The sequence below is a fragment of the Lontra canadensis genome, unplaced genomic scaffold (genome assembly GCF_010015895.1).
Source record: "Lontra canadensis isolate GAN:19392208 unplaced genomic scaffold, GSC_riverotter_1.0 scaffold25, whole genome shotgun sequence".
In the NCBI taxonomy this organism is placed as follows: domain Eukaryota; kingdom Metazoa; phylum Chordata; class Mammalia; order Carnivora; family Mustelidae; genus Lontra; species Lontra canadensis.
Genome location: NW_022631019.1, coordinates 14,852,889 through 14,868,545, shown reverse-complemented (window position 1 = coordinate 14,868,545; position 15,657 = coordinate 14,852,889). Strand labels below are relative to the sequence as shown.

Sequence of the window (15,657 nt, the reverse complement as noted above, 5' to 3'; positions counted from 1 at the left end):
TTCATACAGATTTTATTTATTTATTTGAGAGAGAGTATGAACAGAGGGAAAGGTAGAGTGACAAGCAGACTCCAAGCTGAGCAGGGAGCCTGACGCAGGGCTCCATCCCAGGACCCTGAGTTCATGACCTGAGCCGAAGGCAGATGCTTAACTGCTGAGCTATGCAGGTGCTCCTAATGTTTTTGGTTTTAGATTATGCTTCAGGAATCTTTTATCAAACTGATGATAATAGTCCTTTTTCCCCTAATCATTCTGTTGCTCCATTTTGAAATTTTAATTCTTTAGTCGGTCTGACACTTATTTTAGTATGAATTGTGAGGTAGAGAATTCAATTTGAAAAATTAACCAGTTCAGCAATATTTATTAAGATTGGGTGACTAGTATACAGCTCTTACTAAATATTGATTTCCTCACAGGTAACACAAGTAGCAAGACAACCGGGACCCCCGACCCCTTCCCCTTATTCAGCACATGAAATAAGTAAGGGGCATCCAAATCTTGCGGCAACGCCCCCGGGACATGCATCGTCCCCTGGACTCTCTCAAGTAAGAAAAACTTTATTTTTAAAGAAATTTACATATAAAAGTAGTTTTTCTGGTTTTCTGAAGCAAATTTCTGAGAAGTAACATACAACATTACTTGAAGAATAGTTTTTATTTACCTATTTTGTAATTTTTTAGACATACCTCTCATAATCATGGCTACTGACAGTTTTATACAGTTATATTTATTGTCATTCAAAATGAACTATCACTGATACTTAGTTTTTCTTTTTTGTTGTTGAGGAAATTAGAGTATGGGTTATAGAGGCCATTTAAAAAACCACGCAAATCACTTGTTTGCTTTCTAGTGTATAATCTAGTTTTCCTTCTCTCTTTGGTGGAGTGGTGGTGGTTATTTTCTACTTAAAAAGAAATGGGTGTTTTTACCTCTTAGAGCAATTGTAGTGGGCTTCTTTGTTGGTTTGGTTTTTGATTTCATAAATAGGTTATTGGACCTTCTTAGGCTTAAAATTATATTGGATCGTTAAAGAATGTGAACTTTATAGTGTATTTCCAATTAACAGGTGCAGGGGACATTGAAACCCTGTTGTAAGAAGTCACCGTGGGTCCCCTTCATTTTAAGCCATTTCCCAAGATACTGATTAGCTTGTACCATTCCACCATTATATGCTTGTTTGGGCTTTGTTGTGGTTAAGAGCATGCTAGAATTATGAAGTCTCTTACTGGAATGTGGAGAGAGTCAAGCTAACTGACCCATGCTGTTTGAGACTGTCAGTGTTTATACATAACAACTGCACCTTTTAATAATGAAAATTTATTATTTTCAATTGTTGCTTCCATATTTTAGGCTTTTTAGAACTTACGTAATAAGAGATAAAATATTACTTATTCAAAGTAATGCTAAAAGCTGGTGATTGTGTTACAGGGCTGATTATTGTTTGTTTAAAGACTGTAGAACATTTGGAGAAGGAATGTACAACTTTCCAAACCATGATTGATATTTTAAAAAATACATAAATTAATTTGCACTTAGTTTTATGCTTAAACTTGGTTTAAATCATTCCTATTTAATTCTGAGTTTTAAAACTAAAATGGCAAAATGAGCTCTTAATTGTTTAAAAGGGAGGTTCTTGTGTTGGTTTTCATGGCATGGAGCAGAACCACCCAAGCTATTAATATTGTGTATTAGTCCAATTCTAATCAAGAAGAAAAAACTATGTAGTAATGTAAATAGGGAAAATTTAATATAAAAGCTTATTCAGGGGACACCTGTCTGGCTCAGTAGGTAGAGCATGTGACTCTTAATCTAGGGGTTGTGGGTTTGAGCCCCATGTTGGGTTATAATAGGTTATTTAAAAAAAAGAGATTATTCAGTATAATTGGGGATTGGAGTAATGAAGGATTGGCTTATTAAAGAAAGAGAACTCTGAAGAATATACAAATAGCAACTATAAGGAGCAGATGCTTATCCTGGGGCTGAGACAATACATAGGTAAGAGCCTACTTCTCCAGGGCTGATACTGGAGAGTGCATGGCTGTGGCTCACCTCATGGTACAGAAGTCATTGTAGTATTCTATCAGTGGAATATGGTAGAAACCCTTCCTCCGGAACTTGCTGGAAATGTACTTTATTGAGTGTTGGGCAAAGCTGGATCCTCTAGTGCCAGTCTCCTTTAGCAAAGAGCTGCTGCAGTGTGCAGTGGCTAGAGGCTCCTTGTATAGCCTCTATGTTTACCACAGATACTTCAGATAACCTTGACTATGCCAGATTATAGGCCCCACATGGTAGAGTAGCTTGCATCACAACCTAAACTTGCTACAGGGACTTCTTTTGTTCTGTTCTTAACTCAAAATTGTAAACCCCCACGGTGACTTTGTAAGTAGGTCAAAGTGTGGCACACTCCAATGTGTAGTGTATGTTGTTCTTAAAATTCTTAGGGGCGCTTGGGTGGCTCAGTGGGTTGAAGCCTCTGCCTTCGGGTCATGATCTCAGGGTCCTGGGATCGAGCCCCACATCGGTCTCTCTGCTCAGCAAGGAGCCTGCTTCCTCCTCTCTCTCTGCCTGCCTCTCTGCCTACTTGTGATCTCTGTCAAATAAATAAATAAAATCTTAAAAAAAAAATTCCTAAAAAGGCTACCAAACCTTGTGTCTGTCCCTTTTTTTTCCATGGTAGTTAGTGTTAGGTAAGAGACTCCTCTCCCATCTTGGGCTGAGATCCAGGGCATGAACAGGGCATGCTGCGCGGCTCACGGAGTGGTAGAGAAGTTGTTGTGGTGACATTCCAGTAGAATTTACTAGAAATCCACCCTCTGCAACTTGCCAGGAATACTGCCCTCTGGGGTGGTGAGGGAAAGCTCTTCACAGGTAGGTTTCTTGGAGGAGGTATTTTGCTGCCTAAGAAGATTCCAGGAGTAGCTGTTAACCAGTGGGGCCAGCTGGCTGCTGCGCATTGCTCTAGCAGCCGTGTACTGAAGGTGTTGTGTGCTCTAGGGCAGCTGAGCCCCGGAGAAGCCAGATTCTGGAAAAGCTGCTCATAATGCAGAAGCTTGATGTGCAAGCCAAATAGGAACCAGGAATCAAAACCCTTTCCTCCTGCAGTATTTCTGTAGGGCCCTCTATTGACAAAGCATAACATTGTGTCCGCTGAAATGGAAAAATATTTAAAATATTTTAAAATATTTAAATATTAGGGAGCCCAGATCCATTTTGAGTATACAGACAAAAAAGGTAAATTTTGAGCTTAAAAGCAACTGATCAGTGGCACATAAAGGAAGTAACTTAATTTTCAGTTTCAAATTCTTACTGTTTCAAGTTATGATTTGACCTAGGCAGTTGGCTCAAAGCACTTAAGTTTTCTGAAAGACCTTGCTGCTTAAAAATGCATAGTTTGCATTTAAAAAAGAAAGTTCTTCCTGCGGTCTCAGCTGCTGAGCTCACAGCTGGCTTTATGTATGTGATTTTATTAGTTATCTTTAGAAGTCAAGAGTACATGGATCCTAGGAGAACGGTCACCATCCATGTATTATCTGTCTTGCTTTTCTTTGTGGTCTCTTTTGCTACCATATTGCCTATACGATTAAGGAACCCAGTAAATCACACCTGGTCACAGTCCCCTCTTTCCCTTCCCTTTCAAACAAAGGCTGATTTACAGGGATTCATTTGTTTCTGAGCAATGTCTTAACCTCTGTTGATAGAGTGAGGAATTTTTTCCGAGTGGCATGCTTGGAAAATTGAGGAGTTTTGTGGGAAACTCAAGTCTCCTTAGGTTCTACAGTTAACATATTCTTGGAGCATAATGGAAAGCAGAGCCTTCAAATAGAGGAAAAAGGATTACAGGCTTGGGCTCAAACAGGCCTAGCATCTGGGGCTCAGTCTTTCACTTTCTGGTTACAGGATGTTGTGTAAATTATTTAATATTTCTTGAACGTGGTTTTATCATCTGCTATATAGGTGAGAATTTGAATTCGACCATCCTTCAATAAGGTTATTATGAGGATTATATAAAATCCTGCCTTAGGTTAGGATACGCTAAATACGCTCTGTAAGTGGCATTTACTGGTTTCATGGCTGTCAGACTGGTTCTCCTCAGGACTTACGTGTGTGTGGCTGTGTACATATGTATGTGTGTATGTGTGTCTAACTCCTCTAATTTAGCTACATGACTGGTATTACTGTAAAATTCAGAAGTTCTCCCCAAGAGCTTGAGATCTCGTCCCAGTTTTTGCTTTATCCTTTGCAGGATAAAGGAAGAGGCCAGCCTTGTTTATTTTCCTTTAGCAGTTAGTGTCGTTTATTCTTATGTACAGATCAACTAAAGATAAGAATAAAGACACTCTTGGGCACCTGGGTGGCTCAGTGGGTTAGGCCTCTGCCTTCAACTCAAGTCATGGTCTCAGGGTCCTAGGATCCAGGCCCCATCTGGTTCTCTGCTCAGCAGGGAGCCTGCTTCCCTGTCTCTCTCTGCCTGCCTCTCTGCCTACTTGTGATTTCTCTGTCAGATAAATAAAGAAATAATTCATTAAAAAAAAGAATAAAGACTCTCGTTCAGCCACAATGCCATTTATGATGAGTCTCACCTGCTTCTGTTATCAAGTGTTTTTGTCCCAGGTAGCTACCTGTGTCTGTGACTTAATATTTGACACTAAATGAATCTATTAGGATTTAAGTGAAAGCAACTAAGTTGAAGAAGAGTGGATTTCATAGCTTTGAAACATAAAAGAAGGAAAATGTAGAAAATTGCTCCCAGTCTGTTTCTTAACTTTTTTAAAAAAAGATTTTACTTATTTACTTGAGAGAGTGTGAGCGAACGAGCAAGCAAGCATGAGGTGGGGGAGAGGGAGAAGCTGAATCCCTGCTGAGCAGAGAGCCTGATGGAGGGCTCCATCCCAGGACCCAGAGATCATGACCTGAGCCGGAGGCAGATATTTAACCATCTGCGCCACCCAGGCGTACCCTCTCTGTCCCCCCCCCCCCCACGCCTATTTCTTTTCTTTCTTTCTTTCTTTTTTTTTTTTTTTGTTAAGATTTTATTTATTTATTTGACACAGAGAGAGACAGTGAGATATGGAATACAAGCAGGGGGAGTGGGAGAGGGGGAAGGCCTCCCACCTAGTCGGGAGCCCGACGCGATGCGGGGCTCAACTCCTGGACCCTGGGACCACAGCCCCAACCAAAGGCCGACGCTCAATGACTGAGACACCCAGGCGCCCCCCCCACCCCCCCGTCTGTTTCTGTTTCATCAATGGCAACCTCTTCATCTACTTCTTTCCCTTCAAGATAGGATTTTACATATGTGTGTGTGCATGCTAAATTTTAAGGCTTTATTTGCATTTTCATTGTTATATGACTTCTAAATTTTTCCAGTCCTCTCCTCTCTGGGTTTTGTTTTTTTTTTTTTTTTTTTTTTGAGAGTGGAGGAGGGGAGGGCAGAGGGGAGGGAGAGCAAGAATCTTAAGGAGCTCCTTCATCCTCTTTCTCATGACCCTGAGATCATGACCTGAGCTGAAATCCAGAGTCAGAGGCTTAACCAACCGAGGCACCCAGGGGCCCCCTCTGGTGGTTTTGTTTAATCAGAGTGAGAAACTTTGGAGTTATTAGTCTAGAAGAGATTAATAGTTCAAAGGATATTTTTGAACTACAGGGAATTTGAGAGACACAGAGTCTTTTTAAGTATGGATTTTTTTTTCATTTACCCTGGAATGGCAGCACTTTAATAGTCTCTAAATCCAAAATGCCCTGACTTGGGAAATGGTGAAGAATTTGGAATTTAAAAGTATCTTTTGGGGAAGATTTCAAAGTAAGTAGAAAGATGCACTCTCCCAGGAGTCAAGAGACCTGAGTTAAGAGTCTCAGTCCTGCCAGTATTATTTCAAATTTTGACCCAGTGGAAGTTCTTATTAATGTGCAGTTTTTCTCTTTGTAAACAAGAGGCTCATATTAAATGGAATTCCCTTTAAGATTTTCATGGGTTTTGGGGTGCATGGGTGGCTCAGTGGGTTAAGCCTCTGCCTTCGGCTCAGGTCATGATCTCAGGCTTCTGGGATCGAGCCCAGCATTGGGCTCTCTGCTCAGCAGGGAGCCTGCTTCCTCCTCTCTCTCTGCCTGTCTCTCTGCCTACTTGTGATCTCTGTCTGTCAAATAAATAAAATCTTAAAAAAAAAAAAAAAAAGATTTTCATGGGTTTTATTTTTTATTTTTATTTTTTTAAGATTTTATTTATTTATTTGACAGAGCACAAGCCGGGGAAGCAGCAGAGAGGGAGAGGGAGAAGCAGGTTCCCCACTGAGCAAGGAACCTGATGTGGGACTCATCCCAGGACTCTGGGATCATGAACTGATCCCAGCGCGTCTGACCTGGCAGACGCTTAACTGACTGAGCCACCCAAGCACCCCTCTTCATGGGTTTCAGAAACTAGTTCAGAGTAGGCGATTCTTATTGTGAAAATCTTCTGAATGCTGTATGTTTTTTTTTTCTTAAAGATTTTTTATTTTTTTATTTGATAGAGATCACAAGTAGGCAGAGGCAGGAAGAGAGAGAGAAGGGGGAAGCAGGCTCCCCCTGAGCAGAGAGCCTGATGCGGGGCTCGATCCCAGAACCCTGGGATCATGACCTGAGCTGAAGGCAGAGGCCCCAACCCACTGAGCCACCCAGACACCCCAATGCTATATTTTTTTATTTAAAATTAGACAAACTTTTAAATTGTTTTACTTTTCATCTTTTCAAAAAATACGAGAAATTTGTTATTTGGATTATCTTAAGTTAAGCAAAACAACTATTTCCTACTTATTGCTTAATTGTAGTTACACATTTGCTTTGACTCAGTTAATTTTTACATAATTGAGCTAAATTACCAAACAAGGAGATCAGACTGGCACTGATTACCAGGTTCAACATTAAGGCCTTTTTCTCCCCACTCCTTGATGTCACTGTGTAGTCGACTGTGTGACTCCTAAGCTATGCTCACAGTAGGTAGTGAGAAAGTGTGGTCAGAACATTGCCAAAGAAGTGGAGCAATAGATGTTTTCTATATGCTTCTGGAAATTTCTTTTGGTTTCCCTTTCTTCTGAGAGATCAGTTCAGTCATGTTTTATAGTGGACTGAGAATGGTGATGGTATATGATCGCCTGGTTCAATTCTTTATTGTTTCTGGAAATACTAAGCAAAGGACTTCTTCACTGAGGAATAGTTCTTGGTCATGATATTTCTTCTCTTTTTAAAATTTTATTAAGTTTTTAATTTTAGTTCCAGTATAATTAACACAGTGTTTTGGTGTACAGTACACTGATTCAGTAATTGTATACATTGCACAATTCTCATTAGGTTAAGTGTACCATGATATATATTTTAAACACTACAATTTTCATTATTCGTACATTTCAGATGAGTCATGGTTCCTATAGTCTCTTCATTTTATCCAACTTCCAGACTTCACTTTCCTTTCAGAAGTCTTATTTTACTACAGAAAAATTCTCATGTTTCTTTGCAGTTCTTGATTGACTGATTATTTTAGGCTTTGCAAATTGCTTTTTATTTATGATTAAGATAGCGATTTTATTTACTTCATGCAAGCTTTTATACTGTTTTGTGTTTTTTTTTCTTTCATGAAGAAAATAAATTCTGATTTGACAACTCTGATGGTCTGGCTTATAATAAGCAGGATAAAATAGAGGAAGCTTTGAAATTTTTTTCATATTTCATTATTGAAATAGATGAGTATTGAATTTCTATAAAAAAGCAAAGCAAATTTTATTATGTTTTACTCCCCTTCTTCCTTTGGAACACATCATGGCTATCTAAGGCAGTCTATTTTTTTTTTTTTTTTAAAAGATGTGTGGTGTTTGGAAGCTGCATTTCTACCACATACGGATTTGATGTGGGTTCAGAAACCTGCAGTGCTAACTGTATTGAGTAGAACCTCATGGTGCCAAATCATCTGTTTCTTTTTTTCTCCCCTAGTTGTTAATATATGTACTTAAAAATGTATGCCTTGTTGAAAACTGCAACACATACTGTCCTTAAACATTTTATCAATTAACATACCTTTACAAATATCATTAGCGTAGAAGTTATAAGGACCAATAAAATATCTAGATCATTTATGTATGTGGTTTCATCTGGTATATGCTAAATAATTGTGATAAGCTTTTCCCTCTAATTGTTGAGATTATTTTAATGTTGTCATATTTGGAGAATTTCAGCTGTTTTGTCTTTTTTGTTTTTATTATTAAAATAGTTGTAACTGTATTTATAAAGTAGGATTTCCGAATGTTTTTCTACTAGGAGAATTTCATCTTTTATGCAGCCTTGTAACTTACCATGAAACATGACTAAAATAATTTTTATATGCTTGATCATACTTTTCATTACATGTGTCTAGAAAAAAAATTCCGTGATTTTTATTCAAAATTTCTTCTTTTTTTTTTTTTTTTTTTTTTAACTATTGCTGCAAGGATGATAGTTAAGTTGTAAATATTACTCAGGCTTTCGTCACCTTAAACTCCCAAGTTCTAGATTCTGTTTGGCAAATTGATAAGATGAGAACTTATACTTTGAAATATTAAAGTATAAGGAGTGAAAGTTTTAAAATGCTACATTAATTCAACCTTGTTTTAGAAAGTCAAAGAATTTTGTAAGAATCAATCGGTAAAAACTGTTATTTCAAAAACATTTCTTCTGTTGTCTTTGATAGGGGCTCTGGTTTTTTGATGATGTTCATTTTTATCCAAGCTCTGTCAGGGAGAAAAAGGTTTAGGATTCTGTGTTTGAGATCTTTAAGAGTTGCTTCCTTTGGACACATCATGAGGGGAGCACTGCTTCCTCCCCCTCCTCCTCCTCATCCTTGTCCTCCTCCTATTCTTATTTGAGGGTAGTCCACATACAGTGTTACATCAGTTTTAGATATACAGCATGGTGATTCAGCAACTCTATACCTTATACTGTACCAGTATAAGGTTTTAGATATATAGCATATGTTTTAGATATACAGCATAGTGATTCAGCAACTCTATACCCTTATACTGTACTCACCACAAGTGTAGCTGCCATCTGTCCCTGTACAATGATACTCCAAACCTCTGACTGTAATCTCTATGGTGTAAATTTTATTCCTGTGACTTGTTCATTCCTTAACTGGAAGCCTGTTATCTCTTACTCCTCTTCACTCATTTTCCCATTCCTCCAGCCCCCTTTCCTTTGGCAGCCATCAATTTGTTCTTTGTATAGATACGTCTGATTCTGTGTTTTCTTGATTTCTGTGGCTACCGCTCATCTGTTTTAATAGGTAGTGCATTCTCTCAGCATTTTCCTTGCAAGTTTACCACTTTGGAATTTCACATTTCACTTATTTTCCCGAGTTTTAGAAGAGATAGTCACTTGAGTGCCATCAGTCTATTTTTTACTAGCTGTGACATTCACAATTTTTGGATTTTATGGCTGTGAAAATTGCAACTTTAGTTTGGCTACAGAAATTAGCATGTGTCAGTAAATTTTGAGATGGGAAATTGAACAGGTGAATTTTAAAGATAATCAGGAGATGGAGCAGCCTGACAATTCAATTCAATCTGCTTGTGATATTTCCCACAGAAATTCATATTCCATTTGTCTTAGTCTGCTTGGGCAGCCATAACCAAATACCATAGACTGGGTGACTTAAACAGCAGACATTCATTTCTCATACTTCTGGAGGCTGGAAGTCCAAGATCAAGGTACTGGCTGCATTGGTTCCTTGTGAGGTCCTTTTTGGGTTGCAGGAGGCCACCAAGGGACTTGTAAAAGCACTACTCCCACCATGAGGGCCCCATCCCCATGACCTCATCTAAACCTAACTGTCTCTCAAAGACCTTATCTCCAAATATCATCACATTGGGGATAGGGCTTCAGTATATGAGTTTTGGGGGGTGGGTGAGGGAGACACACAACTCCATCCAGGTACCATTTATGTGATTCAGAGAGCTGTGGGGGGAAGTGGGCAGGTGAGACTATGGGAGAAAGATCTGAAGATGAGGTAAATACTAGGTAGAATATTGTCCTGAGTTTAATCATACCCATCTGTACAATTGGTACAGATACCCCAGCTTAATGGGGTGGGGAGGGGAATCAATTTCCAAGGAATGGAAGAACAGAGAAACTATTACAGGAGTACATTTGACCCTTGAAATACACAGGTTGGAACTGTGTAGGTCTATTTATATGTGGATTTTTTTTTTTTTTATAAATGCACTACAGTACTATAAATGTATTTTCCTTATGATTTTCTTAATATTTTCTTTTTCTCCAGCTTACTTTATTATAAAAATAGTTTATAATATGTATAACATACAAAATACATGTTAATCCACTGTTTATGTCATTGATGGTGAGTCTTCTGGTCAGCAGTAAGCTGTTAGTAGTTAGGTTTTCTTTCTTTTTTATTTTTATTTTTTTTAAAGATTTTATTTATTTATTCAACACAGAGAGCGAGACAGGGAATAGGAGCCAGGGGGAGAGGCTGAGGGAGAAGCAGGCTCCCCACTGAACAGGGAGCCCAATGTGGTACTCAGTCTCAGGACTTTGGGATCATGACCTGAGCTGAAGGCAGAGCTTAATGACTGAGCCACCCAGGCTCAGTACCTAACTACCTAACAGTAGTTAGGTTTTCAGGGAGTTAGAAGTTCTATGTGGATTTTCAGCTGTGAGGAGGGTCATTGCTCTAATTCTTGAGTTGTGCAAGGGTCAACTCTGCTTTATCAAGGATCAGGTGATTATCTGAAATGTTTTGCTAAATGCAAGGTGTGGTATTTAAACTAGCATCTTGGAAAAAAGTTAACACCTTTATAGAACTAAGAATTGTGAATTTCAGTGACTCAACAGTCCAACAAAAAGCAGACAGCACAAGTTATGTAACTGCAATAATTTTAAATTCTTTCAATAGTGAGGGAGAAGTTAAGTTACATTTAAAGCAGGTAGAATCAGTGTGCCTGGCTGGCTCTGTCAGAGCAGCATATGACTCTTGGGATGCCTGGGTGGCTCAGTGGGTTAAGCCTCTGCCTTCAGCTTGGGTCATGGTCTCAGTGTCCTGGAGTCAAGCTCTGCACTGGGCTCTCTCTGCTCAGGGGGAGCCTGTTTACCGCCCCCACACACCCAGCCTCCGCCTGCCTTTCTGCCTACTTGTGATCTCTGCCTGTCAGATAAATAAATAAATGAATAAATAATCTTTAAAAAAAAAAAAAAGGCAGCATATGGCTCCTGATCTCTGGGTTGTGAGTTTGAGCCCCATGTTGGTTGTAGAGATTACTTAAATATTTTTAAAAAGTAAAGCAAGCAGAATCAAGTAACGATCAATAATAAATATTAAACATTGATATATAAAATGACTCTTAGGAAGGTAAAATGTTATAATTCACTTACCAGACAAATTTTTTTCTCAGTGCATAGATGTATTTACTATTCCTTTTTCTTACATACTCATTCACACTGATAGATGTAAGGAAGAGCTAAATCTGATTTTAAACTTTTATTTTTATTTTTTTAATTTAAATTAAAATAGCCAACATCTAGAACATCATTAGTTTCAGATTTTAAACTTTTTTTAAAAAAGTTTTTAGGTGACCTTTCAAGGTTGTTTACGTAATCTCTTACACCCAACACGGGGCTTGAATTTATGAACCTGAGATTAAGATTCCTATACTCTTCTGACTGAGCCAGCCAGACACTCCAGATTTTAAGCTTTTTATCAATGGATGAATGCTTATTTTTTTTCTCAGTGAAGAATCATCTCAGTTTTCATGTGTTTCTGTCTGCCCAGTATTTTGTTTTGTACATACCTAACTAGGTGATACGTAGAAGAAAAATTACGTTGACAACATTTTGTTATACTTCACAGGCAAAATAAATCTCGTCCTCACTTCCCTTCCAGTGATATTCCATTTTCACATACTTAACTGTATTATTCAAAACTCTGTTTATTTCAGTTCTTATTCTTGAAAACCATTAAAATTACACACCTTCTCTTACAGTTCGTTTCCAAAATTTAAATCTCCATGACAACCTAAATAGTTTCTTAATATTTTTTCAGGGGAAAGAAAACAGTTGTACTAAGTATTCCAAATAGAGGGGATTTTTTTTTTTAAGATTTTATTTATTTATTTGACAGACAGAGATCACAAGTAGGCAGAGAGGCAGGCAGAGAGAGAGAATGAAGCAGGCTCCCTGCCAAGCAGAGAGCCTGATGCGGGACTCGATCCCAGGACCCTGAGATCAGGACCTGAGCCGAAGGCAGAGGCTTACCCCACTGAGCCACCCAGGCACCCCAAATAGAGGGGATTTAATACATAAATTTTTTATACCAGCTGATTGATTATCAAGGAGATGCTGAGGTAATCCTGAAATTAATGATCATAGGAAGCAGCTAACATCCCTAATGCTGAAGGAATGAAAGAAGTGGTGGTGTTGCCAGACCTAGGAGCTTGGAGGAAGGGTCTTTGGGGACTATTGCTGACACTTCTGAGAAGGGATTTACTAAAGGTTCGTCCTTAGACAACAGAAACTCTGTAGAGGAAAGAATTAGGTGAGGCTGATACTTTATATATGCCTGTCTGTTGTTGGCATTTCTAATAGCTTTGAGAGGCTGGGATCTGAAATGGAGCTGGTGTCTGGAACCATGCTGACATGGTGAAAGTACCCTCCTACTTAGAGGAGGTTAGAGCTGAAAGATAATAGGTAAGTAACTGGCACATACAGTGGTAGAAGGATATGTAATTTCCTTACTAGTAAAGAAATTTATATGGAACCAGAAAAAAACCCGAATAGCCAGAGGAATGTTGAAAAAGAAAACCAAAGCTGGCAGCATCACAATTCCAGACTTCAAGCTCTATTACAAAGCTGTAATCATCAAAACAATATGGTACTGGTACAAAAACAGACACATAGATAATGGAACAGAATAGGGAGCCCAGAAATGGACCCTCAACTCTATGGTCAGCTAATCTTCCACAAAGCTGGAAAGAATGTCCAATGAAAAAAGATAGTCTCTTCAAAAAATGGTGTTGGGAAAATTGGACAGCCACATTCAGAAGAATGAAATTGAATCATTTCCTTACACCATACACAAAAATGGACTCAAATGGATGGAAGACCTCAGTGTGAGACAAGAATCCATCAAAATCCTTGAGGAGAACACAGGCAGCAACCTCTTCCACCTCAGTCAGCCACAGCAACTTCTTAGAAACATCACCATAGACAAGGGAAGCAAGGGCAAAAATGAGCTATTGGGACTTCATCAAGATTAAAACCTTTTGCACAGCAAACAGTTAGTAAAACCAAAAGACAACTGACAGAATAGGAGAAGATATTTGCAAACGACATACCAGATAAAGGGCTAGTATCCAAAATCTATAAAGAACTTATCAAACTCAACACCCAAAGAATAAATAATCCAGTCAAGAATTGGGCAGAGGACATGAACAGACATTTCTGCAAAGAAGACATCCAGATGGCCAACAGACATATGAAAAAGTGCTCAACACCACTTGGCATCGGGGAAATACAAATCAAAACCACAGTGAGAGGGGCGCCTGGGTGGCTCAGTGTGTTAAAACCTCTGCCTTCGGCTCAGGTCATGATCCCAGGGTCCTGGGATCGAGCCCCACATCAGACTCTTCTCAGCAGGGAGCCTGCTTCCTCCCGCCTGCCTCTCTGCCTGCCTCTCTGCCTACCGACTTGTGATCTCTATCTGTCAAATAAATAAATAAAATCTTAAAAAATAAACAAACAAAAAAACCACTGTGAGATACCACCTCACACCAGTCAGAATGGCTAAAATTAACAAGTCAGGAAATGACAGGTGTTGGCAAAGATACAGAAAAGGGGGAACCCTCTTACACTGTTGGTGGGAATGCAAGCTGGTGCAGCCAATCTGGAAAACAGTATGGAGGTTCCTCAAAAAGTTGAAAATACAGCTACTCTACGACCCAGCAATTGTACTGCTGGGTATTTACCCTGAAGATACTTCTCTCTCTACCTCTGAAATGTAGTGATCCAAAGGGGCATGTGTACCCCAATGTTTATAGCAGCAGTCCACAATAGCCAAACTATGGAAAGAGCCTAGATGTCCATCAACAGATGAACGGATAAAGATGATGTACACACACACACACTCGCACACACTCTGAAATACTATGGAGCCATCAAAACCCCTGAAATCTTGCCATTTGCAACAACGTGGATGGAACTAGAGGGTGTTAATGCTAAGCGAAATAAGTAATTCAGAGAAAGATAATTATATGATCTCTCTGATATAAGGAATTTGAGAGGCAGGGTGGAGGGTCATGGGGGAAAGGGAGGGAAAAATGAAACAAGATGGGATTGGGGAGGGAGACAAACCATAAGAGACTCTTAATCTCAGGAAACAAACTGAGGGTTGCTGGAGGGGAAGAAGTGGGAGGAATGGAGTGGCTGGGTGATGGACATTGGGGAGGGTCTGTGCTATGGTGAGTATGGTGAATTGTGTTAAGACTGATGACTCACAGACCTGAACCCCGAAACAAATAATACATTATATGTTAATTAAAAATTACAATACAAAAAGAGTAAGGTGGTACCAATACACCCCAGTGAATTTAACAGAAGACAGGAAAGGGGATAATACAAAGTAAATGTGATAAAATAGGACTATGAAACATGTTAGTCACTATAATAATGAAGTTAAGTTCTTCCATTAAATAATGACTGAAATTGGTCAAAACCCAAAATTCAGGTATATCCATGTAAACATGATACAGAAAGATTGAAAACAAAAATATGGAACCATTAATAGGAAAATGCTGGTGAAAAGAAAGAAAGCAGACTTAAGCAACCTTTACAAGTTAACATAGAATTCAAGGGGGGGGGAAAAAACCTGTAGGAGAAAGAGAATTCCTATAGTCAAAGATTTAATTACATCCTTTTTCTAGAATGTTATATCCTAGAAGATGTAACATCATAAGCTCTTATTTTCTTAATTTTAGAATATATATGAAGCATATGTGAGATAAATTGAAATAGTCAAATCCATAATTAGTGTGGGAGAGTGACATCTCAAAGAAGTAGACAGATCGCTAAGTATAATCATGTAGATCAGGTCTTGGCAAACTATGGCCCATCTCCTGTTTTGTTTTGTTTTTTAAGATTTTATTTATTTACTTTTAGAAGAGAGAGAGGGAGCCATAAGCACAGGGAGTGGCAGGCAGAGGGAGAAGCAGGTTCCCCACTGAGCAAGGAGCCTAGCCCTATGTGGGACTTAATCCCTGGACCCTGTGATCAAGACCTGAGGCAAAAGCAGATGCTAAATCAACTGAGCCACCCAGCTGACCCACTCCCCCTGCTGGTTTTGGTACATGAAATTTTATGGGGGTGGGGGGTTCACTTGGGTGGCTCAGTCAGTTAAGCAGCTGCCTTTGGCTCAGGTATTCATCCCAGGGTCCTGGAGTCAAGCTCTGCATTGGGCTCCCTGCTCAGCAGAGAAGCCTGCTTCTCCCTCTACCTCCTCTGCTGCTCCCCTGTTTGTATGCTCTCTCTCTTTCTCGCTCTGTCAGATAAATAAATAAAATCTTAAATTTTTTTTTTTTTTTTTTTTTTTTTACTAGAACACAACCATACTAATTTATGGATTTTGTTTTTGTGCTACAACTGCAGAGTTGA

The 15,657-nt window shown here is 39.0% G+C and overlaps 1 protein-coding gene across 18 annotated transcripts in view; it reads left to right on the top strand.

Annotated features, from left to right (window-relative positions):
- Positions 1-15,657, top strand: part of EIF4G3 (eukaryotic translation initiation factor 4 gamma 3) — a 338,175-nt gene that overhangs the window by 124,030 nt on the left and 198,488 nt on the right. For 15 of the 18 annotated variants that reach the window (XM_032863668.1, XM_032863667.1, XM_032863657.1 and 12 more), the window contains one exon: positions 417-545. The exons of the other annotated variants lie outside the window; for them this stretch is intronic. Coding sequence is in view for 12 of the 15 variants with exons in the window: in XM_032863657.1 (XP_032719548.1) it covers positions 417-545 (129 nt within the window). In the remaining 3 variants the exon portion in view is untranslated. The remainder of the gene's footprint in view (positions 1-416; positions 546-15,657) is intronic. 18 annotated transcript variants of the gene reach the window in all.